The following is a 25796-nucleotide window of genomic DNA, read 5'->3' as shown; positions in this document are numbered from 1 at the left end:
TAGTCAAAATATAACTTTCTGTGACATCCGAAACAGAATTTAACTTGTCAGAAAAGCAAAATAGAAACATAGTTTCTCATTTAACAAAGCATTATAATATACGAATTAGCCGTTAAAACTATAAACAAACAGTCTAAGCAAAATAAGCATTAATTAAGCCATTACCAAAAAGCAGTTAACTAATAAAGCTAAGCTAAGCTAAACAAAGCAAAATAACTAAGCTAATAAAATAATAAGCAACTACAAATGAACACTCATTCTTACCTCGTATGAGGTACAAAGGTTATGCCTCTACGTATATCTACATCATATGCAGAACTCTGTCAAATACCTGTATAACAAATACTAAATTATAGTTACTATGCACAGACAGCATAAGCATAAGCATAAAAGATTTATTTAAAGTCGGTTATACATATAACAATACAACATAAGCTCTGTAGAGCTTTTATCCGACATACATATAAGACAAGCACAATACATAAAACACATAAAACATGCAAAATAAATAATGTTATCAAGCACAACAATTAATTAGAACAATTAAAGCATATAAGCAAACATAAAATGCAGATAAACTAACATTCATGCAATAGCAATTATAAAGCACTAAAAGTAATCCAAGCATTAAGAACACAAATAAAAAAAAAATTATGCCAAATAATTTAAAAGCCAGAGTATACATGATCAATAAATAAACTGATCTACAGCTCATTGAGATCTGCAGGAGGAACACCGACACGAACTGCCCTCCCAATTACCAACCAAACCTTTGAACTGACCCAATGGCATTTCGTCCCTCATTTTATTTGGCAGTTCGTTCCAGAGTTTGGCTCCTGCATATCTAAATGAGTGTAGCCCATGGGTAGTTGTCCTTACCCTGGGAACATCTGCTATGTTGTTATTTCTAAAAGAGTAATTACATTTTTTAATTTCAATAAGTTCATGTAGATATAATGGACATTGTTTATTAATAATTTTATATACCTCTATTGCTATCATTCTAATTCTTCTAATTTCTAAGCTTGGTAATTTTGATTTAATTAATAGTTGTTCATAGGTACTACAATAGTCTTCATATATAAATCTAAGGGCACGCTCCTGTATTTTCTCTATTTTTCTGGTGTTACACTCACCACAGAAGTGCCATATTACAGGACAATAATTAAAATTTGACATTATAAATGAATAATATATAGTAAGTCTACCTAATTTTGTTAAATTTTTACCAATACGTTTAAGTACATGTAATTGTCTTGATGCCTTTTTACAAATATTGGAAATATGGGCATCAAACTTAAGTTGATAATCAATTGTTACACCCAATAATTTTACTTCTTTTTCACAATGTATAATATTACCATCTAAATTAAATGAAATGTTTTTATTTTCAGTTTTCTTGCCTATGGCTATTGCCTGAAATTTGTCAGGGTTGGCCTTCATATGATTTAGACTGAACCAATTTATTAGCTCTAAGCTTTCTTTTTCTAAAATATTTACCACAGTGTCTATATCAGAGTGTGAATATGATAAAGTATTGTCATCTGCATAATTATACAATGAACTGTTTGAAACAAAATGAAAAATGTCATTCAAGAAAATGTTAAAAAGTACAGGTCCTAATATAGAGCCTTGCGGCACACCTTTATATATATCTTTCCAGGTACTAATATCTATACCAACTTTTACACATTGTTTTCTTTTACTTAAATAGCTGTCTATTAAGCTTAAAGCTGTTTCCGATAACCCATATGCCTTTAGTTTTAAAATTAGCAAATCATGGGGAAGGCAATCAAAGGCTTTCGAGAGGTCCATCAACACAGCAGCAATATATTGATTATCATCAATTAGTACTGCAACCAGAGTTCATTTTTTAAAACTTTAATGGTCCGGAAGAACACACACCTAAATTATATATCGATGGAAAGAGGAAAACGTGTATATTAAGAAAAGTTGGGTCGTAAAAATCCAGAGTGGTCACAATTTTGTGAAATTGGGGTCAAAGGTCAGACCTAAAAATATCAACATTTCAACCACAAGGACAGAAAGGAGAAATATTCTGATATTTATTCAATAGAATGCTACAAAAACGATTCAATCATAAGCATATGGTATAAACGATGTTAAAACGACAAATTTGACTACTTATATGAAAAGCTGCCATTAAAAAATGGCGTTGATTTGGAACCTTCTGATTTTTTTCCATTTAAGACATAGCAAAAGAAGAAGTGTCCTTGACCTTTTCACATCCATAAACTTTCATATTGTGTATAGTATTTCACTATAGTATATTACAGAATTATTTTCTAAAGTATAAAACACCAGTTTATCAAATTATTTCAATATTTTTTCTATCTTTGAAAAAAAAACAAAATTCAAGCGCTGAAACAGTGTTTTTAATTTTGCATCTTAAAGGTTGTGTATTTTGTGAAAATTAGTATCTAGTTATAGATAAACACATATTGTGTATTTGCAAAGTCTAGACAGGGCAGTTATAACACAAAATATACTATAGTCACACGAGGCGAATGCGAGGTTTAAAAAAAATGAGTGTAAAACAAAGTCAGTTTGGTGCATGAACATTTTTTTAGTGGGATAATCCTGGTAAAAAATTATTTTTTTAAGGGACGGATGAAAAATTATACAATGCAATGTCACTTTTCTAATGTTCTAATTCAAAATCAGTCATGGTCCTTGTATAACTTTTAAACGTGACACACAATAGCTCAAGTATTCATAAAATAGGGACATGAATCAATCTCTTAGTCATCATATGCGGATTCAGTACGCGTATTAGCATTACAAGACACTTCCCTTTTTTATAAGAACAAGTTCGGCGTAGGACAGAGTTTGTTCAAAGCAAACACAGTTTTTGAGTACAAATGCTATCTGGAGCGTAAATACCGTCATGATTCGGTCAAACTCGTCAGATATAGTCTTACCTTTGCATAGAAAACACAAAAGAAATGTGAGTACAAAGTTTCGATCAATGTTAGTGACCCATATTCCCATATGCCTATGCATGATGTATCTGCACTGCCAATCCAAAATGTAATGGGGGCGAATGTTGGTACAGAAACAATTGACTTTGTAATAGCCATCCATTTAAGAATTTTTGTTATCTTTAGGGACAATATACGGTTCAGAAGCGCCTTTGTGTTATTTTTATCAATTAACTAACAAATGAACTTTTGAGCCTAGGCTCCGTGTTGAAGACCGGACCGTGACCTATAATGGTTTACTTTTATAAATTGTGACTTGGATGGTGTGTTGTATCATTGGCACTCATACCACATCTTCCGATATCTATTAACAAGCTATGCATTTCCATAGAAATACCAAAACGAGGACATAGCTCATAAGAGCACTGGTGGCAGGGTGAAGTAATTGTTCTTCTTTTAATGTATCCTTAATATTTTCAGACACACCTTGGTGTAATTCTGAAAGTCTTAACATAGACTTCAATTTTCCTGCAGCAGATATGGCATCCCCTAAATTGAGTTCAGAGCTAAACTCTTTATTTCATATCCCTTGACCCCACTGTGTCTGAATTGTAAGGTGTCACAATATCTAGTTACATGTAGTTCTGGAGTTTGGCAGTTTGGTAAGCATCAGAGACAATCTTGGGTAAAATTGATCGGTATATATAGAGGATGTGCTACATGAGAAAGGCTTTTTTTTTTTATGAAAGAACAAATCACATCACTAACAATCGTTATTAATGAACTGACAGCAAGTTCAAATTCTAATTTTTCAGTAACTGTTTTACTTAATAGCACAGGTGTTGACTTCAATAAGTACTTGGTTATGCATGGATAAATGATTACTCACATTAATAAGCACAACTTAAAAGACTGTCAACACGTTTAGAGGACTCAGTTTTGCGTAGTTTTCTGGTTTTTTTTAAAAGGTTTGTCTTTTACACAAAAACCCTGTTTTCATATCCAAACTACAAGGAAAAAACTGAGCGCGAGATCGTATAAAGGTGTCAGGTTGTGAGGATACATGTCGATCAGTTTGATCACATGTATGGATTTCTGTTGTTTCTAATTTAAAGTTCCCCAAGGGTGACTGGGGAAACAAAATGTGGTCACTTGGTCTTCTCCCGACCGGCAGTAAAACGAAGTGGGGCGTCCGTTTGGCTGTGCGGGATGTATCAAGTTCGCAGTCACGTCCGGTCAGAATGCCTCGTGTAAAGGGAGTGTCACGTTCTTTGCATGTTAAAACCCTTGCATCCGCAACTCTTTGAGGAGTCCGAAGGTGGCCTGTTGCAATGGAAAATTTCTGTCCCAATTCAATATACCATCATTTTCCAGTGGCAGTCTAAATTTTCCCGATCATCATCCCGAATGGCCTCTATTATGACAAAACCTACCTATTGTTTTTATTGTTAACTTGTTCTCGTCCTGAACATGCATGAAATATTTGTCATTGGACATTAAGCAACCAACAATCAATCAATCAATCTAATTTAAAGACGCACCAATTTTGCCTTCTGGTGCAAGTCTCATAACATCACTGATGATTCGCCCACGGAAAGCAGAATATTAAGAGAAGTTGGTTTTAGCATCACCTTGTCACACACTAAATCTCTGCGAATCTTCAATAGTACTTTCCCCCCGACCACTTGCATGCATATTAATTGCTCTGAGGTTGAACATTGACATACAATGTATTTTCACACAATGTCAACTATAGTCATTATCCGGAAAAACCTCTTATCCGAAGGATTTGGTTAACTTTTATATAAAGTCAAAATTTTATTAACAAAAATATAACTTATTTACAGGAAATACACTAAAGAACTACTATATATATTCAAATCACTCAAAAATAAATTAACTTCTCCAACAAAATCTACATAATCACATCGAAACTATCAAATTGATGGTGAAGGAAAAAATAAATGGTGGAGCTGATTGACGGATAGGAAATTTCCGTAATTAAAAAAGGTACAAATGATGTTTTTATTCTTGAGTTTTTGACAAAATTGTTTGGAATTTGCCCAACAAAATTTGCATTCAGTATCGCAATAATATGTTTTGTCCTCTCAAATGTCAAATACTATTTTTGAATCATATGTTTTCTCGTTTTCAAAGAAAAACGCGTTAAATTTCTACCTAAAAAACAGCTAACTTTAAGTTTGAAAGTTTTACTTGGAGATGGTATTATATTTATGTCTTCATCATTCCGATGATCCTTGATGATATGTGCATAGAAAATATTTACGAAAATAGCGGGAAATTTAACAAAAAAATATATTTTTGGATTTTAAGGTAACTACCCAAAACCGTAAATTGTGGGGTACCCCCATTAAAGGGATAAAATACAAAAATGTGACCATAGAAACTTTTTACGACCCGACGGAAATTAAAATATAGATATTATTCTATCATTTAAAACAATTTGCAGCCGTGTGTTGTTCCGGACCATTAAACTCGTTAACTAAGCGTCTTTTTCGATGTCAGTTGCAGTACTAAATAGCCTTCTTCCAATCCTCAATGATTTTCAAAAGTGCTGTCTGGCAGCCGTATCCTGCTCTAAAGGCAGACAAATATGGGTGAAATATATTTTGAAAAAAATCAACTAGCTGCTTGAAGATGGCTCTCTCGAAAAACTTTGATACAACAGGTAAAATACTGACTGGCCTATAGTTGCCAACTTCCAGTTGACTATTCTTCTTGTGAAGTGGCACCACTTGAGCCTCTTTAAGTTTGTCTGGAAATACAGACTTATAAAGTACTTAAAATCTATCTATCGGAGACAAAAATATTATAAAGACTCTGAAAAGTATTTATCAAGTTAACATTTTACTCATTTACTCTCGGACTCATTCTGCTCAAATATTCGGCATTCAATACATTTATATTTACTCTATTTATTTCCAGGCTTAAAGATATAAGTAAGCAAACTGACCTGAAACAATCGTGGAATTCCTCCAATACAAATAGTACAAAATATGAAACAGCAAATAAAGTATAAGAAACGTCTGTTCGGTTTGAACATCAATCCACAATTAAATATATACTGAATAGAAATAAACCGCCAAAAGATATATAACCAATGAAATAGCAGAAAGTGTGCGGTCAAATCAAGCGTAAAACACTGACCATCAGAATAGTAGAAGTGAGTAACAATCAAGGCCGAACTAGTCAATCGTCAAAGTCCGTGAATATAAAAATACGAATAGCACCACTCATAATTAATTACAATCCGTAATTAATCTATTTGAAAACGAAAACACAAATATGAATTAGGAATTAAACCATCTTTATTAAAAGCAAATTCAAATCGGAAATAAAATATACATTACAAAATCATAACGGTATTTATTAAATCGTGAATAAATACACGCTAGCACACATATATATACTAATATACCATATTTATACTCTAAATATGCATGTTTACTATCAACGTGAATCTCGACTATAGAGCGACAATAAAAATATTGCTAAAAGCTGAGGCCCCTCATGGGGGGGTCCTAGTAATCACATAATCACCATGTTTTTGCCAATATAATCACATAATCATTAAATATTTGCTTATCTTTAGTAATCAAATAATCATAAACTAAAAATACAGTCCTAGGTAATCAAATAATCATGAAATATTTGGCTTAATAATCAAATAATCATTAAAAAAACGGCCTAGTAATCACATAATCAAAAACCCCATGAGGGCCCTCAAAGCTTGAAGTATTGTAACCGGAAATTATACCGATTTTGATTAAATATTAGAAATAAACTTCCGGTTTAGAAATTATAATGATTATTTTTTGGCAACACAATAATATATCATCAAAGAATAAAGAACTTAATCAAATTTAATGACAGGTAATTTTATATATAGGCCTAAATGGTCTCATGCTCACATTGCATATTTTTAAATATCCTGTTTCCTTGTAGTGTTACAAATTGACAACATCAGCTCTGTTCAACACCTGACTGTCTGAGCCGTCTGAGGCTGAGTCATTTTAAATAATATTAATAAATGAAATAATAAATAAGCTTTATTAAGAGTCGGCATGGAATTAAAAAAAGTGCATAACATAGGCCTTTTAAAATAAGCTTTTAATTGACATAACTACAGTACATGATACTTAAAAGTATATCAGCATTGTACTCAAATATTACTGCAAGGTTAATAATATATCTAACGTGACTGACGGTACCCAAATTACACCTATTTTGACAGTTTTTTCACCTACGTTTTTTAATGATAAAGACAATAATGTCCATTCTGTGTTTTTTTTGTAGCCGTATCCTTCTTTATTATATAGGTATACCATTTCGATTTTTAATCCATATGGAATCATAGAAAAATTGGTCTAAACTGACCTCCAAACCATCAATGATTCTGAAATGAGGAGTACCCAAATTGCATCTATGCTTAAGTCGAATAACCTAGCTTTTGTTTAATTTCTTCAAATATTTTGAACAATTGGATATAAGTCCATGCTTACTCTTCATTTTTTTATACGACCGCAAAAATTTTAATTTTTTCGTCGTATATTGCTATCACGTTGGCGTCGTCCTTGTCCGAATACTTTTAGTTTTCGCACTCTTAGTAACTTTAGTAAAAGTGAATAGAAAACTATGAAATTTTAACACAAGGTTTATGACCACAAAAGGAAGGTTGGGATTGATTTTGGGAGTTTTGGTCCCAATATTTTAGTAATTAGGGGCCAAAAAGGGCCCAAATAAGCATTATTCTTGGTTTTCGCACCATAACTTTAGTATTAGTAAATAGAAATCTATGAAATTTAAACACAAGGTTTATGACCATAAAAGGAAGGTTGGGTTTGATTTTGGGAGGTTTGGTCCCAACAGTTCAGGAATAGGGGGCCCAAAGGGTCCAAAATTGAACTTTGTTTGATTTCATCAAAAATTGAATAATTGGGGTTCTTTGATATGCCGAATCTAACTGTGTATGTAGATTCTTAATTTTTGGTCCCGTTTTTAAATTGGTCTACATTAAGGTTCAAAGGGTCCAAAATTAAACGTAGTTTGATTTTAACAAAAATTGAATCCTTGGGGTCAGGGCTCACACTACTTCAGAATTATAGGGAGAAGTGACTTCTCTTTTTGAAACTGATAGGGAGAAGTGGTGAGATTTGAAAGAGAAGTGCTCATTCGCGCGGGTGCGCTACAATGTTTGGATTTTACAATAGTATAAAGGGCCATATGTAAATAATGTTCTTTTTATGTTGTTCAATTCATATGAGTAAAAAATTACAATTAAAGTAACATTTGAAATTAAAAGTTGTTTAAGTTTTACTAAGGTTCTTGTGAGAAACTACCAACTAAATATCTAGCACTAAAAAAAAAAAAAATATTTTAAAAAATGTAAAGAAATTATATCAATTACAATTTAATTAAAAATTATCTTGTGTATGAAATTCAGTGTTTCTCATAAAAAAAAATATAAAAGTTATTAAGATGGGCCATAATATATTGATATTAGTATAATAGTCTCAGAGTTAAGCAACTTTAATCAATAGTTTGAAACATTCATAAAAAATATAGGGAATTATATACACCAATCAATTAGATGTAACCAAAAGTCTCTTAATGCGTGTGGGATGCGTAATTTTTCCTTTTGGGATCAATATTCTTCTGTCAGCTGTTCCATCCGTGCGTCCGTAGTAATTATTGTAAAAGTACGGATTTCGGTCATAGCTGGTCCGGTTCAGATCCGTAGTTTAGAAATCAGTCAATGGCGGACGAATGCAAGAAAATTTACAAAAATAAACGATGTTTGACAAGTTATTTGGAAAGGAACATGACGGTTTTAATGCAATAAATGGATTAAACATTTACTGGAGGCAACTTTTATCACGTTTAAGTAAAGTAACAAACTTATTTTGCCGCCGAAATTTAGGTTGATGTACGTTTTCGAGTAACAAGCACCGGAACTTACGAAGTGATAAAAAGTTGTATTTTTATCAAATAACCGGATACACACTGCGAAGACAATGCTTCAACCTCTTTTCTAAAGATAATGAATAGTTTATGTCTGAATTTCTTTAATTATCAGTAAAAAATTGATGTTTCATCAACTTGGTAAAAATTGAAAATGTCCGATGACGGAAGCGACTGAAAGCGACTTTCGTCAAGAACAGGGCGACTTGTTTTCGCTTTTGGGGGTCGGGGAAAGCGAAGTGACGGTCGGGAGGGCGACTTCTTCGCCCAAGTCGCCTGGTAGCGTGAGCCCTGCTTGGGGTTCTTTGATATGCTGAATCTAAAAATGTACCGTATTTATTCTAATAAACGCCCCGGGGGTGGAAGACAATTTCCGAAAGGGGGGCGTCAATTAGGGAAACGAATTTCGTACCTTACTTCATTGACCTTTACCTGAATTTTGTTGAAACAGACTATAGTAACATACACATGTTTCTTGTTGTCTCCATAATCTATAAATAGCGTTTATCGGTAATGTGACCTCATCAAAGACATCAAATAATTTGTTAAAATTTTCGAATGAACAAGCGTGCACATCAATGGAACATAATTTCAACAGTGTACTGTGTATTAAACTGACAGATCTATTTTTGGAACTTGTACACACTGTTGGATAATCGGAGTGGATTAAAACATGGGCATTATTGATTTTTCGTTTCATGTTTCTGAGTGACCAGGTCGATGTCTTTGCAATATTGTAATGATTAAGTTTCAATTTTATTTTTTTAACTACGAAATGGGGGGCGTTTATTAGAAGTCAAAAGTTCTGAACGCATGATTTTTGGTAGGGGGCCTTAATTAGAAGTGGGGCTTTAAATAGAATAAATACTGTACTTAGATTTTTGATTATTGGCCCAGTTTTCAAGTTGGTCCAAATTGGGGTCCAAAATTAAACTTTGTTTGATTTCATCAAAAATTGAATAATTGGGGTTCTTTGATATGCCAAATCTAACTGTGTATGTAGGTTCTTAATTTTTGGTCCCGTTTTCAAATTGGTCTACATTAAAGTCTAAAGGGTCCAAAATTAAACTAAGTTTGATTTTAACAAAAATTGAATTCTTGGGCTTTTTTGATCTGCTGAATCTAAACACATACTTAGATTTTTGATTATGGGCCCAGTTTTCAAGTTGGTTCAAATCAGGATCCAAAATTATTATATTAAGTATTGTGCAATAGCAAGAAATTTTCAATTGCACAGTATTCAGCAATAGCAAGAAATCTTCAATTGCACAGTATTGTGCAATAGCAAGCAATTTTCAATTGTACAGTATTGCGCAATAGCAAGAAATATCTAATTGCACAATATTGTGCAATAGCAAGAAATTTTCAATTGGAGTTATCTTTCTTTGTCCAGAATAGTAGTTGAATCAACTTAAATCATTGTTTTATACAATATACAATGTATATATTCACTTTTACTACCAACTGATAAATTAAAACAATCTTTACCATTCAGTGATAACAAGCACTTTATTTTACATTTTAATATTTTATGATGTATTTAAATGAGTAGTTAGTGTTGCAAACTCCATTAAGAATTTGAATTGAGATCAGTTTTGGAAAAAGGGAAAGGGGGATGTGAAAAAAAAATGGGGGAGGGCTTAAATTTTTCTCATTTCAGATTTCACAAATAAAAAGAAAATTTCTTCAAACATTTTTTTGAGAGGATTCATATTCAACATCATAGTGAATTGCTCAAAGGCAAAACAAATATTTTAAGTTTATTAGACCACATTCATTCTGTGTCAGAAACCTATGCTGTGTCAACTATTTAATCACAATCCAAATTTAGAGCTGAATCCAGCTTAAATGTTGTGTCCATACTTGCCCCAACTGTTCAGGGTTCAACCTCTGCGGTTGTATATAGCTGCGCCCTGCGGAGCATCTGGTTTTGAATGGGTACTTGCAACATATTGTATTTGATCATTTTAAAAAGATGACGTTTTGATGACGTCGCATAGGGACGTTTAAGTACATTTTGCTTTTTCAGTAAACACTTCATCTATTGATAAATACTGAGAACGTTTTGTGCATATCTAAATATTTTCACCTATGTTGAAAGATGTGCATAGTATCAAATCATAAAAATACAAATTGTGTAGTCTATAGGAAATCTTGTAAGATGTCCGCTGCTATTTTTGCTAAATAGGTGCAATTTGGGTACTCGGTGCAATTTGGGTACCGTTACGTTATGTTTGTAAAGGTGATTTAATCCCTATGGTTCACTTTAAAAACAATCATTAACAAAAGTAGACCTTGGCGAACACGAATCTGAATGCAGGATCTGAAAGGAAGTGAACAGCATCATGAGCATAGCCTGTATATATAATAACCTGTATGACCAAGTTGATGGAACAAAACTACAACATCTCACTGTAGTCATAGGAAATAGTCTGACAATCACACAATCACAAATATGAAATATGCCAACCTGGTGAAATTTTGGATTTCATAATAGGTCAGAGGTTTTCTTGAAAGGAGTAGGTTCAGTAAGACCACTTTTTGGCCCCAAAATATAGCAGTTTTACAAAATTGTCAAAATGTAAACCTTTAGTTATTTATTGGACAGTAGAATGCTTCTGCTACATAAATATGGGCTGTTTTTGACGATGCAATGCACATACATGTATATCCTGTACTAGCACCATTATGTCGTGCTAAATTACTGAAATCCTCATAATTCTAGCATTTTAGTTAAATTTTAGACGGTTTTCGTGTAAAACGAAAGTGGCTGCATTCGTGTTCATCCTTAATATTGAAATGTAAGTTGTATTTTATGATAATACATAACATATATAAAGGTTGTGGATGAACACGGATGCGGCCACTTTCATTTTTGACAAAAACCATCTGAAAAGTGACGTTTTTTTGGCATATTTGAGAGATTTTACATATTTGAGCTTGAATCGGATCGTTTTTAATGACTAAATCTGTTAAAATCTTTCACATAAACTAATTAATTCAAATAAAATAGACACTTAAGTGTTTAAAAAGTGGTCAAAATCTTTCGTCAGATGAACCTGAAATTTGAGGCCAAAATCGGTCCTTACTGGACCTACTCCTTTGTCTGACATTTTCAGAATTTGGATGGACAAATACCCACTTCTTGATATGGGGCTAGCTCTGATGTCCAATGTTCCTAGTTTGTCTGGCAAAACAGCTTTGGAAGAATATTCTTAAATTATTCTTGTCTTTAATTTTGGTAAGTGGTCATTGTTGATTCGAAAAGCACAAAGTTATAGAGCCTACAGTTAATTCTATCACACCAACGTCTTCAGCATAGGATAAAACAGAGATCAATTCTGTTTACTAGCAATGTTATCCTCTTTTCTTCTGTGTTACACTTTGATAATCAACAATTTCTTGAAAACAGTATTACAGATTTAAACCAAACTTTCACAAACATGTATTCTTATGCATGTATGCAGGTCATGAAGTTGTGCATCTGCAAGTTTGATTTTCAATTTAATGGATTTTTTGTGTTTCCCATTCCAAAAAATAGATAGAGCCAATTTTGCTGATATGAACCAGAGACAATATAAGCAGCACTTACATTATGTATCTACTTTGGAAGACTAAAACATTGTTTATCCCAGAAGTCATACACATGTAAACAGATACATGTACAATGTATGTGTAGTTTTTGTGAATAAACTTTTAAAATTTTTTTTTTTGACTTCAAGATCCTTAGAGAAATGAGGTGGTGATATAAAGATGGTATTAATTGACATGCCTACAGATATTGTTACCAATATTATTAGTTACATAGTGTGTTAGTGACCAAATATAATATGTATACAGGGTCAGTAAATTCCATATAGGGTGAGAGCCAAGCTCGAACCCCATATGGAATTTACTAACCCTGTATATCATATTAGGTCACTAGCACACTATGTAACCAATTTATCTTACCAACTATCTTTATTTGTTGAATTTAGACTAAAGTTGTCTTATTTGCTATCATAACACATCTTCTTATTTCTGTATTAAAGTGTTCAAGTGTTCAAATTTAAGAACCTTCTTCAATTGGTCTGCACTAAAAAAACTAATGTAAATGATAAATATCTATTATCAACAACCTTGATATACATGTAACAATATTAAACAGAACTTTCAATACTTTTAAATAATCAAACAGTGCCTAAGTCGTAAATCCACTACTAACCATGTATTGAAATAAGCCCCGCCTCCCTACTAACCTTATATTGAATATATACAGGGTCTCCACAAGGCCGCTTTTAACCAATCATATTCCTAGAAATGTATAGGAAGTAAGATAAATATATATTTATGTACATACAGGTGCAAATGTTTTTTTAGTTAACCATGTTAACCAATGAAAAATAAAGATATAAACATATATATTTTTTCTTTTGATTTGACATACTGTACGTATACTGAGGTGTAATAGAAGAAGCATGTTATAGGTAAGATTTGAATGTTGTTACAGCATGGTCAAATATATAAACAGAGATTTAATGAGTAGCATAACTGCTGGATCGAGAAAATTGGGAAATTTTTCTGTTCTTTTTTCAGGCATATTTTTTAGAGGAGATGTAAACATTCATTAATTACTTGAACTATTACAATAACCATGACTAAAACTTTCATGTCTTTTTATTCAAAATTCATTGATCAGGATATAACTAACTAAAGCTTTTTTTATTTTTACTGTTTTCTGGATCTATGCTGAAGATATGTCTACATTTTTAAAGTCTTTTTGTTTTCCAATGTATAATGCAAATGCACTGTTCAATAGATGTTATACCTTTACCTGAATATGCATATTTTAGGTAGAATAGATTTTCCATTATTTATTTTGAATATATATGTCTGATTTGTTGAAAAAAGCAAACTTGAAATTCAAATTGTAGATGCTTATTCAAATGATTCTGCTTCCTCTAATATTGATGAAAACATTGCACATTAAATCAGCAAAATCCTTTCCTAGAAAAACTACTTTAATTCCCAAAATATATCAGAGCTGCTTAAAAGCCTGCAGAACTGTACCTAAACACAATGCATTTATAAGCAATTTATATAAAAGAGACTATGTGCAGAGGCGGATTTAGGGGGGGGGGGGGCCCAGGGGGCCCGGGCCCCCCCTTTTTGGAAAAAAAATTGGTTGCTTATATAGGGAATCACTGAAGCGTGACTGGAGCGGGCCCCCTCTTAGGTCAGTCAGTGGGCCCCCACTTATGAAAATTTCTGGATACGCCACTGATGTGACTGTATAAAAATCAGTGGCTAATACACATTAAATTAGCATAGAATATTTTTTTGTGTACATGTAGAATGTACAATTTGTACATGTTGTAGAAGATTTTTAAATTGATATGAAAATATTTATTTTTATTTATAGGGCGTCTGGCAGTGGACACCCTATAGCATGTATAGTGGTCAGTCTGTCTGTTTGTTAGTCTGCCCATCTGTAAAAAATTGTATCCACTCTATTTCTAGAGAACCACTACATATTTAACATGTATATTAATCAACACCAGAGGGTGTGTCATAATGTATGTACAACTTCCTAGGTCAAAGGTCAAGGTAAAAAATACTTTGGTTTTAGTAGACAACCCCATGTCTTATGGTAAAGATTGTTTCTGCTCAATATCTTGAGAATCTTATGATTTTTAAGTTTATACTGTACATGTACATGTACTGTATATAATCCAACATCAGAGGTGTGTCATGATTTATGTTTGACTTCCTTCAAAGGTCAAGGTCAAAAACTTTGGTTTCAGTTGACAACCTCATGTTGAATGATAATTTAAAGGTACAAAATAATTACCACACATTATTCACACCGTGGCCCATAGAGCATGCAGAGATGGTTTCCATCTGAATGATATCTAGTTTGTCATAATTGCTTTTCATACATGTCATATCTTTAGTATTAGTATAATTTTGTTCAGAACAGGCATTTTTTTATTATTAGGACATAATAGAATATGACTGTTTAATTTGTCACTAAACATGCTAAAAAAACTTTAGTTTAAGATTTCAGTCTATCAATAACATTTTGGTCAATCTTCAGCTATGATGTAAATAAAAATTAAGCCACACTGTACCTTGTAAAAGACAATTGACAATTTTCGAGTTTGATGCATTTCAGTCAAAAATTTGGTTTTAGTGAACGTCATTTGTGCGTTTAGGGGCGTTGTCACTTCCATTCTGATGGTAAGCGAGTGGTTGGAAAACTATTATGCTATATTGTACGAATTATTTGGCAAATTGAATTCTAATAATTGACAATCAGCTCTGCTGTCATTAGGGAATTGTGATTAGGTACCTACATAACCACCATTATATTTAAATTCTCCTGCACAATGACGATCACTAAGACGCTTGATTAACGTTAATAGTTCAGGGATACAGGCAATCCCCTCTATCTGATAAGTGACGTCATACAGGCGTGCAGAGAAGCGTGCATAATTGACAAGTTTTTTCCAGTGACGGACAAACGGGAAAGTGGGTATGTTTTACTTTTGACAGTGTCTTTCATACTACCGCTTGATTCACAAGCAGTTCCAGTTTGATTATAAAATTCTACAAAATTTCTTGCAGGCATTCTCAAAACTCCTAAATTTATCTAAGAGTTGTAAAAATTGTGAAAAGTTGCCACTGCATGCAGAAATAGCTTTTACCCCTCATAAACATTTTTGACGTAAAGGAAAGAGGAAACATTACCCAACAATAACTTTATGGGGAAATTTAATGAAAAGTTTTTTGTACTGGTAAGCCAATTAATGGTCTATTTCTAGGATGTACAGGACTAACACTTAAGAGATTAAGAATTTACTTGTTTAATTAAGTCCCCTAACTGGATATTTGTACAATAACAAGTAGGATATATTTACTATTTAAGATTTGTCTGGTATTGTTTACACAAAAAAATATGAATTGATTCATTCATGGAAAGTTTTATTTAACACTTAAATTTTATTTTAAGTTTGAACACATATTTTAAAAAGTTATTTCAAATGACCATTTTAAAAAAATGATGAGTTTGGTCTTGTCTTGTCTTTCCTTATTCCTTAGATTCCTTTCTGATTTAAGATAAAGATATTTCTTTGTTTTTTTGTTTGAAAATAATTTAACTCGAGAACAATTCCCTTGGCGGTTTTAAATCTTATGTTAAATTAGTTTTCTACAAGTAAAATTTGCTTTTTCTTAATTTTATATCCAACACTAGGAATTTTTTCTCCATAAGTTTATAGTTTATATTGTTATCATGTATAGACTGATGTGGAACCATAGTTAATACATGTATGATTTTGATTATTGTTTCAAAATCTGCATCTTGCAACATGCATTTTATTTTTTTGTGAAACAAGAACATTAAATATAACATATGTACAAAGAACATAAATCAGCTTGTAAGGTCGTAATATATTTGAATTCGTTCAATTCGATATAGTTATACCAGTATATATGTTAACAGCTTAACTGTAAAAATCTGAAAGTGACACAAGTTGGCAAATAAAAGTTTTAGAGTTATTCCCCTTTGAAAGACATTATACTTTCACATGTTTTAAATCACAATGTATGTTAAACTTGGTAATTGTGGATAAATATTTTAATCATCTCTATAATATAGGTAATTATTCATAAACACTGCAGGTGATCAAATAAATATCTAATACACCGTACATTTGTAGTACCTTAGATGATTTTCAGGAACTGTATTCTTGTTAGATTATACTGGTATGGTCTAATAAATTGGACAGTTGTATGTTCAGGATTGAGGAAGAACACAATATTTGAATTGAAATGTTAGATATACTATTAAATACAATGTAGCTTTTTTTTTGCATTAAGATTCAGAAATATAACACCAATGATAGGACTGTTTCTTTGATTTAAAGGTTATTTGATCAATGATGTATCTTTTTCTTCATGTTAATGTATCCAATTTCTTTCTTCCTAAGATGGAATATAGTATCCTTTCCCCTAATATTTGCAAGAACATGTTAAGCCTGTTTAAAAAATCCCTGAACAGTTAGTAATTTACTTTTATACATAAGTTTATGTGATATGTCTGTATCTTACAGTAAAGACTTTGTCTCTGTATCCTCTACTTCTGATTATATGGAAATTTAGTAATATTTACTATGACTGAACATGCTACGAAGCAATTTGTCTTATAGATTCTTTGCCTTTAAATAAATGTACCATTTTATTTTTCAGATATTTTAAGATAATGGTTAAATAAAAATGGATGAGTTCTATGCAGAAACCGATTTACTACTTGCAGATCAAGCGAGCATGGACTTGAGTACCAAATATCGTAGTGGTGCTAACGGGACTACAGAGGGAAGATCAAGTACAGTCAGTACTGACGATGAACTGTTAGATATAGGAGACGGCAGGATGGAGGCACTTGGGAACTGGGCAGACTTAGAAGAAATGGAACCAAAATATTCAAGTAAGTAACACTGCACTTACAAGCAAATAAATGCAGTACAATTCATGCAAGTAAAGATGCTAGATGAAAATTGATGCTGTAATATATTGCTAACCATTTAATTGAAAGTTAGGTATTTCTCAGAAAATTAAAATCTTAATATAATACAGGTAAGAATTGTACATACAAATGGATAAGACGTGTTTGATTTAATTGGACAAACATAAAGTTAAACTTTACAAAATCTTGGACAATGCTTTTAGGACAGAACTAAGTCTATTGATTTTCAAATGGCAATATTGTGTTATTTTACTTAATTATGGAAATTAATGGGGAAAATTGTACAAACATTGTACACATGCTTATATGCCAGATTAGAATTAAGACTGCAATTTCACAGCTCACAAAACATGGAACCTGGATTAATAACACATAACCATGATAGACCTGACCACATTCTTTATATGCCTGTCCTAAATCAGGAGCCTGTAATTTAGTGGTTGTCAATTGTTCATGTCTGTCTTATTTGTTTTTTTGTAAACTGCATTGAGTCGTATAAATAAGAACGTTAGTTTTCTCGTTTGAATTGTTTCCCATATTTCCTCTAGGAGAGCTGACTTTACAGCTTTGGTTTTTCTCATTGTTGAAGTATGTCTTTATCATTTGAACTCTGGTGGATTGTTGTCTCATTGGGAATCATACCACTTCTCCTGTTCATTTTTTGGAAACTAGAGTATGATATCCACTTGACACATATCCCAGTGTACAGATCTAGACTGATTTGATGTTTCATTGATTGCTTAAACACAAATCTATGGCTCTTAAAACATATAGAATATTTAAATTGAGATACATGTAACTTTGGTATGCCCATTCAGCATGTTCAGTTGTATAATTTTTGGTTTACACCCCAAGTTTGCATTTTTATTCAGTTTCAACTATTTTTGCTGGAAATTTTAAAGACCTTAAGACTGATTTTCAAATTTGCTGTTAACATTTATAATCAAGATAAAAAATGTTGCAATTACGCATGTTGTTAACTATAGATATAGATTTTTATTTATTTCTCAGGAAGGAAATTAAGGGAAAAAATAATAGGAAATGGGTATCAAATTAAATTTGTTTACTACACAATTTATACTGTCCTACATGTATATGCCATTCAGTAAAAATTGCTACAGTACAGGGCTTTCCAGTAAAATAATAAATCAACAGCAATAAATCACTAACTAGTCTTCTTTTGACATATTAGTTTTTTCCAAATATTATATTAGATTTTGTATCATGTACATCCTTTAATAGAATTCTCACAGATCTACTATATTTTTACATAATTTGCATGATGCATATCTTTATATCTTTATGGAAGTGTGTTGAAATTAGAACAATTTTATGGCATGTTTTTACGTGTATATTTGTTATATTATATTGCATTGATACATGTTTACATGTACATTGTTTTACTGTAACATTTTGTGATCTAAACTACAAAACTTTTGTATTTGAATATTGAAATATGTCAATTAGAAAAGTTCAAAGATTTATAGTTTTTAGAGAGAAAAAAATAAAAGTTAACTCATAAAAAGCTGAAGTATCAATGCATCTATATTAGTACTGTTAAATAAATGAATTTATGTATTAAATCTGTGAGAACAGGTTGACTGACTTAATACTACATTAAATAGAACATATCAATATAGATTTTTATAAATAACATGTAAACAATGAGGAAAGGAAATTACGGAACATTGAAATATAGAGGTAAAATTTGATATTATTCATATCCTTGAGGCATATTTGTAGTGTACATGTTTTTGAAGATACATATTATTAAACGTGTATATATGTAAAATGGAGTGTAAAACGTTAGACATAGTTCCAGTGTTCAATGATGGAAAACAAACAAATAGGTTTAAAGGTATGAAACTTGCATGTGCTGTGTAATACAACTTGGAGAATGTACATGTAATTCTTGTTTAATACAAAACTAGGTAAATTGGAAATTATTTGCACATTGAAATCCATTTCCACCCCCTTATCTGTACTGATTCTGAATTGTACCTTTACTTTTAACAATTCATTGAATGTTGGTGCTGATTTTGATGCTCAACATTTAGGAATGAAATTAGATCATTAAATTAAAAGTGAATGTCAATGTGATGACAACCTGAAAAACCCAAGAAACTTAAGAATTTAATTTACTAATCTTTTGAACAATTTTTGCAACTTTTTTTAGGGGGGGGGAGGGGGTCTGTCGGACTCTGTCCTAAAGATTTTTGATCGTTTCTTGGTATCATATATCTTGCCCTCTTTAACTCTTTTAACTTGTATAAAATGATTTAATCATCTGTTCAAATAAGAATTAACAGTTTTTTTTGTTAATTCTGTCTATTTTGCACACTGAAAACTAGCATTGGAGAAATTGAATTTTCTCAAATTTTACATCTATACTATAAAATGTTAAGTATTGCATCTTAAAATATATACAGGTGTATAGCAGAATTCATTAAATCATTAACTTTGATTGAGTTCTTGATCATGATTATTTACTATGACAAGGACGCATGATATAAGGATAAATTATATATATATATAACAAGATTTGAGGTTAAATGTAAACATTCAGGAGATAAAGGTAACATAATTTTAGTACCTTATTATTTAAAACAAATGAAAAATCTGACACACCAAATAATATGTAAATGTGAGAAGTGGTTTGTCTAGTACAAAATTAGTATGGAAATGTGTCTGTTAACTGGGAAGACAAAATTAAAGCCAAGCTAGCGGACAGGTTGCTTTAAATGTAATGGATGTTAATCAATTGTTTGTGATAACTTGTATAGCCCATGGAACTAAGATATGAAAGATTTATTTTTGTCCCATCTGTCAGCCTGTCTGTTATCACATTGTTGTCACCAGACTAGCTCCTTCATTAGTTATCAGCCCCTCTTCAATTATGTATTTAGGTATCCACTAATAAATACCGCAACTGATTTTATCAATCAGAAAATCTGATATAGGGACAATTATTTCCTGAAGGGACATATAAAAATATCCAGTATTCAAAATCTGAAATGTGGTACCTTTTTTCAGGAGTAGGACTTTATTTCCTAGAAACTATGTTAGCAAGTTACCCTAAGCTCTTCCCTTTTACACATATTTACATCTCCTCATCCATTCAAATTCTTAATTTTAAAGTACACATTTACTTTATGTCCAGTAGCAAATAGTTCATGCATATAATAAACTATCTTGTTCCCAAATCATGTTTTCTGCATGCTGCATTTAATATAAGTTTCAGATCTGGTAAAGCATAAGTAAATGTATACATAACATAAAATTTAGTTTATAATCTCTTTTTTACAAACTGATGAACCAAAAGTCAGCAAAAATCCACTATGTGCAGACTAATTATAAGAATACACTAGTGTTGAGAATATGTGTAAAATACAAAAATATGATCAATAGAAAGGATTACAGGAAAATTGGTAGCCAACATAAAGTAATGAAACCTATACCTTTAATTTCCAATGACTATCAGCTACTCATATTTGAGATGTACAGTATTTGTGCTAGCTCATTAAAGGTTCTTCTATGCTAAAACAATTAAAATCAATGTGATTGTATAATCAATCAAGTTGAATGTCATTGTTTACAAAATGAAACAGGTTCAAATCTCCTGTCAGTTTGTATCAATGTGAAAAGTTGATACACATTTATGTCACTTAAAGTTTGTAACTGAAATTATATATTAAAGAAAGTCAAATATAACAATTAATCCGACTCCCTTAATAGGAAACATAAACTGTCAATTTGTACTTGACTAGTAAATCTTAACTGAGATTAGATATTAATTTGGTGTGTATTAAAGTGGTATGTGTTGTCTAGAGAAACAAGGCATGAGTATTCTTGTTAGTTAATAATCATTGTAATTATCTATGAACACTGGATATTGATGTAGAATTAATTCTGCTACAGTGCACACTAACATTATGTTGTAATGACTAGATATTGTCTTGTCATTATTTAATGTTAGTAATTTGAAATCTCCATGCTTACTTCTGGACATTAAGGAGGCTTGTGTCATCTAATTGCTGCTTGTTCAAGATTGAAAAAACAATTGTAACCTTTACTTATACATGTACTCCTTGAACTCATGTTGTTGTCTTAGTTACTGTCCTATGATTTTCATACATTTTATATTAAGATAAATAACTCAACCACCTCTTTCCCCGCTTTAAAACAGTGGGGGTTACACTGTTTTGACCTCTAACTGTTCATCTGTCAGTCCTTCCGTTAGTCCATCCATCCGAACATCAGTCTGTCAGTCCGTACCATGAATATTTTCGTCACATTTTTCTCAGGAACTACATTACTAGGATTTCTGAAATTTGGTTTTAGGTTTTATATAAGTGAGCTATACAGTGTGATGCGTTTTCAGACTTATCACTCAACAACTTCCTGTTTACCGAAATATTTCTTGTGGGGGTATCATCAGTGAGCATTAGCTTACAGTTTTATTTGTTAAGTCGACCACATCATTATGATAACAATTTCGATAGGCATGTTTTCTTAAAATAGAATTTATGATTCAAAGCATGTTTAAAATTCAGAAAAAAGTAAAATCACAAAAATACTGAACTCAGAGGAAAATCAATTTGAAAAGTCCATAATCACATGGCAAAATCAAAAAACAAAACGCATCAAAAACGAATGGACAAGAACTGTCATATTCCTGACTTGGTACAGGCATTTTCAAATGTAGAAAATGGTGGATTAAACCTGGTTCTATAGCGCTAACCCTCTCACTTTAATAACAGTCTCATCAAATTCCGCTACATTTACATGATGCGTTAAATAAACAGTCACAATTAATAAAATAGTCAAAATATGGGTACATCAGTCATCATCGTATAACAACTTAACAGGACACAAAAACATCTACTATCTACGAACACATGGATTGATTTGAGTGTCTGACGTCAGAAAAATTATATACGTCACATAAATTTGTCGTTCAATGTGCATACAATAGTTATCAAAAGTACCAGGATTATAAACAATTTTAAAATTTACATAGGCAATTTACGCATACAGGGTTAAAAAATCAAAAGTATGTAAGAATAAATTACAGAAATAGACCAGATTCAAACCAGTCCAAAAGTTATACATAGAATTTATGAGAATCCAAAACTTTTAAAAGGGAACAATTTAACAGGACACAAAAACCTATCTACGAACACATGGATTGATTTGAGTGTCTGACGTCAGAAAAATTATATACGTCACATAAATTTGTCGTTCAATGTGCATACAAACAATTTTAAAATCTATATAGACAATGTACGTATACAGGGTTAAAAAATCATAAGCATGTAAGAATAAATTACAGAAACAGCCGGATTCAAACCAGTCCAAAAGTTATACATAGAATCTATGAGAATCCAAAACTTTTAAAAGAAACAATTTAACAGGACACAAAAACATCTACTGTCTAAGAACACATGGATTGATTTGAGTGTCTGACGTCAGAAAAATTATATACGTCACATAAATTTGTCGTTCAATGTAAATACAAACAATTTTAAAATTTTCATAGGCAATGTACGCATACAGGGTTAAAAAATCAAAAGTATGTAAGAATAAATTACAGAAATAGACCGAGATTCAAACTAGTCCAAAAGTTATACATAGAATTTATGAGAATCCAAAAATTGTTTATTCCACTACGCCATTGATTGATTTTGACGTTTGTGGTTCAACATATATAGTAATTCATAATAGAAATATATCATAATGACATATGACATATTATAGACAAATATCATACTGACGGGATCTTTTAAAATACAGAGTCACGTTATAAGCACAAAAGAAATACAAAGAGTCACATATACAAAACAAATCACAAAAAAATGAAATTTTGTGTTATCGACATGAATTTCGTCTCCCAAATGTTAAAATTCTGTAACTTTTTTTCAGGGAAATTCATATCTTATGAACATGTTCTTGTATTGAATATGTATGAAATACAAAATTAGTCATACTGATTTGTTAAAGAGTATATGTTGGTCTCCATTATGCCAAATGAATGGTGTTACCCTAGTTTTAAATATTTCAGTAGTCAGGTTAAGTCTTTAGAATCAATTTTGTTCAAACACTGCATTATAGATCAACAGTATTTGGAGTGTAGCTCTCTGAAAGATTTGATATTTAATTGCCACATTATCATCTCCAATGCCCAGGGATAATGCCTTTTCTTAGTCATTTACTTGCAACTGTGGATTGTTGAAAGTTAATTTTCCAGGATTATATCTCTTCCTCAATTATTATACATTTAATATTGTCACTGGTCAGTTTTTGGGCGAGTGAATTAGTTGTGAGGAGACTACTTTTTCATTTGTCTTCTGTGGTATTGGTGTGATCAATGATCGTAACTTTTAGGGTCACGTATATACAGTGTAACCTGTGTAATATGACACACTGGAAGACCAGAAAAAATGTCAGATTCAGCAGGGTTTCGGAATACTTATGTTTTTTCTGCAAAGATATGCATATTTTGGAAAATGTGTCAGTTAAAGCAGGATGTTGGAATAATCAGGTGTTGGATTAGGCAGGTTACACTGTATATACAATGTATAAGGCCAGATATTAATCAGCTTTTATGTTATAATGTAATAGAAGTACATATATATATGTATTTGACCAGTTTCATTTGAATTTACACCCGTATCAGAGATTCTTAACTATTGTCAATTATAATGTTTAAAATTGAGGAGCTACGTAGCAAGACATTCAATATGTCAGCTAATGTATGATTTTGTAATGTAAGATATTATGCTAACTATAGTAATTTGTATGAGTGAATTAATTGAAAAATTTTCCCTGCTCAGCATGGGTTAGGTTAATTATAAACTTCAGAGTTAAAACATAAGTATTGAACCAGCTGTTTAAGGTATACATGCATTATTTGAGGCTATAGCGGCAGCGTTAGCTAACTTCTTAAAAGGTTTATATTTTAGAAGGTGAAAGACCTGGATGCGTCATACTCTGTATATAGATGCCTCAAAGTACAAAGTTTCCTTCAGTCACATGTCCAATGTCCTTGACCTCATTTTCATGGTTCAGTGACCACTTGAAAAAAAAGTTCAGAATTTTTGTAATGTTAAATTCTCTCTTATTATAAGTAATAGGATAACGATATTTGGTATGTGCGTACCTTGCAAGGTCCTCATGCCTGTCAGACAGTTTTCACTTGACCTAGACCTCATTTCATGGATCAGTGAACAAGGTTAAGTTTTGGTGGTCAAGTCCATATCTCAGATACTATAAGCAATAGGGCTAGTATATTTGGTGTATGGAAGGATTGGAAGGTGTACATGTCCAACTGGCAGGTGTCATCTGACCTTGACCTTATTTTCATGGTTCAGTGGTCAAAGTTAAGTTTATAAGTTTTGGTGTTTTGGTCTGTTTTTCTCATACTTTATGCAATAGGTCTACTATATTTGTTGTATGGAAAGATTGTAAGGTGTACATGTCTAGCAGGTAGATGTCATCTGACCTTGACCTCATTTTCATGGTTCAGTGGTCAAAGTTAAGTTTATAAGTTTTGGTCTTTTTATCTAATATTATATGCCGAAGGTCAACTATATTTGGTGTATGGAAATATATTATGATCTGTATGTCAGTCCCGCAAGTTTTATTTGACCATGACCTCAATTGCACGGTCCATTGCTCAGTGTTTAGTTTTTGTGTTTTGGTCTATTTTTCTTAAACTATAAGAAGTAGGTCAACTATATTTGTAGTATGGAAGCTTTGTTAGCTGTACATGTCTGCCTGGCATGGTTCATCTGACCTTGACCTCATTTTCATGGTTCATTGGTCTTTGTTTAGCTATCTTGGTTAATGTTAAGTTTATGTGACAGTTGGTGACCTTCTGCTGTTGTTTTTTTCTATGGTCGGGTTGTTGTCTCTTTGGCACATTCCCCATTCCCATTCTCAATTTAATTTTATTATAGTTAGGACTATCAACATAATATCAATAATTAGTAAAGAAGGCAAGACATTTCAGTGTGTGCACTCTTGTTGATTATGGGCCCAGTTTTCAAGTTGGTCAAAATCGGGGTCCAAAATTAAACTTTGTTTGATTTTAACAAAAATTGAATTCTTGGGGTTCTTTAATATGCTGAATCTAAACATGTACTTAGATTTTTGATTATGGGCACAGTTTTCAAGTTGGTCCAAATCGGGGTCCAAAATTAAACTTTGTTTGATTTCAACAAAAATTGAATTCTTGGGGTTATTTGATATGCTGAATCTAAACATGTAGTAAGAATTTTGCTTATGGGGCCCGGTTATCAAATTGGTCCACATTGAGGTCTAAAGGGTCCAAAATTGAACTTTATTTGATTTCATCGAAAGTTGAA

The 25796-nt window shown here is 31.8% G+C and overlaps 1 protein-coding gene across 7 annotated transcripts in view; it reads left to right on the top strand.

Moving 5' to 3' along the window:
- The first annotated feature begins 6730 nt into the window (after positions 1-6730).
- Positions 6731-25796, top strand: part of LOC143085033 (H(+)/Cl(-) exchange transporter 4-like) — a 93320-nt gene continuing 74254 nt past the window's right edge. For 4 of the 7 annotated variants that reach the window (XM_076261166.1, XM_076261163.1, XM_076261165.1 and 1 more), the window contains exons 1-2: positions 6731-6836; positions 17154-17391. In XM_076261166.1, coding sequence (XP_076117281.1) covers positions 17181-17391 — 211 coding nt within the window. In that variant the 5' untranslated portion in view covers positions 6731-6836; positions 17154-17180. Of the gene's footprint in view, positions 6837-17153; positions 17392-19079; positions 19132-19165; positions 19289-25796 lie in introns of those variants that run through there. The other 3 variants (XM_076261164.1, XM_076261169.1, XM_076261168.1) reach the window with 3 other exon arrangements.

Source organism: Mytilus galloprovincialis, chromosome 8 (genome assembly GCF_965363235.1).
Source record: "Mytilus galloprovincialis chromosome 8, xbMytGall1.hap1.1, whole genome shotgun sequence".
Classification (NCBI taxonomy): Eukaryota; Metazoa; Mollusca; class Bivalvia; order Mytilida; family Mytilidae; genus Mytilus; species Mytilus galloprovincialis.
Note: the sequence above shows the minus strand (reverse complement) of the source record. Positions and strands in the feature narration are given on the sequence as shown.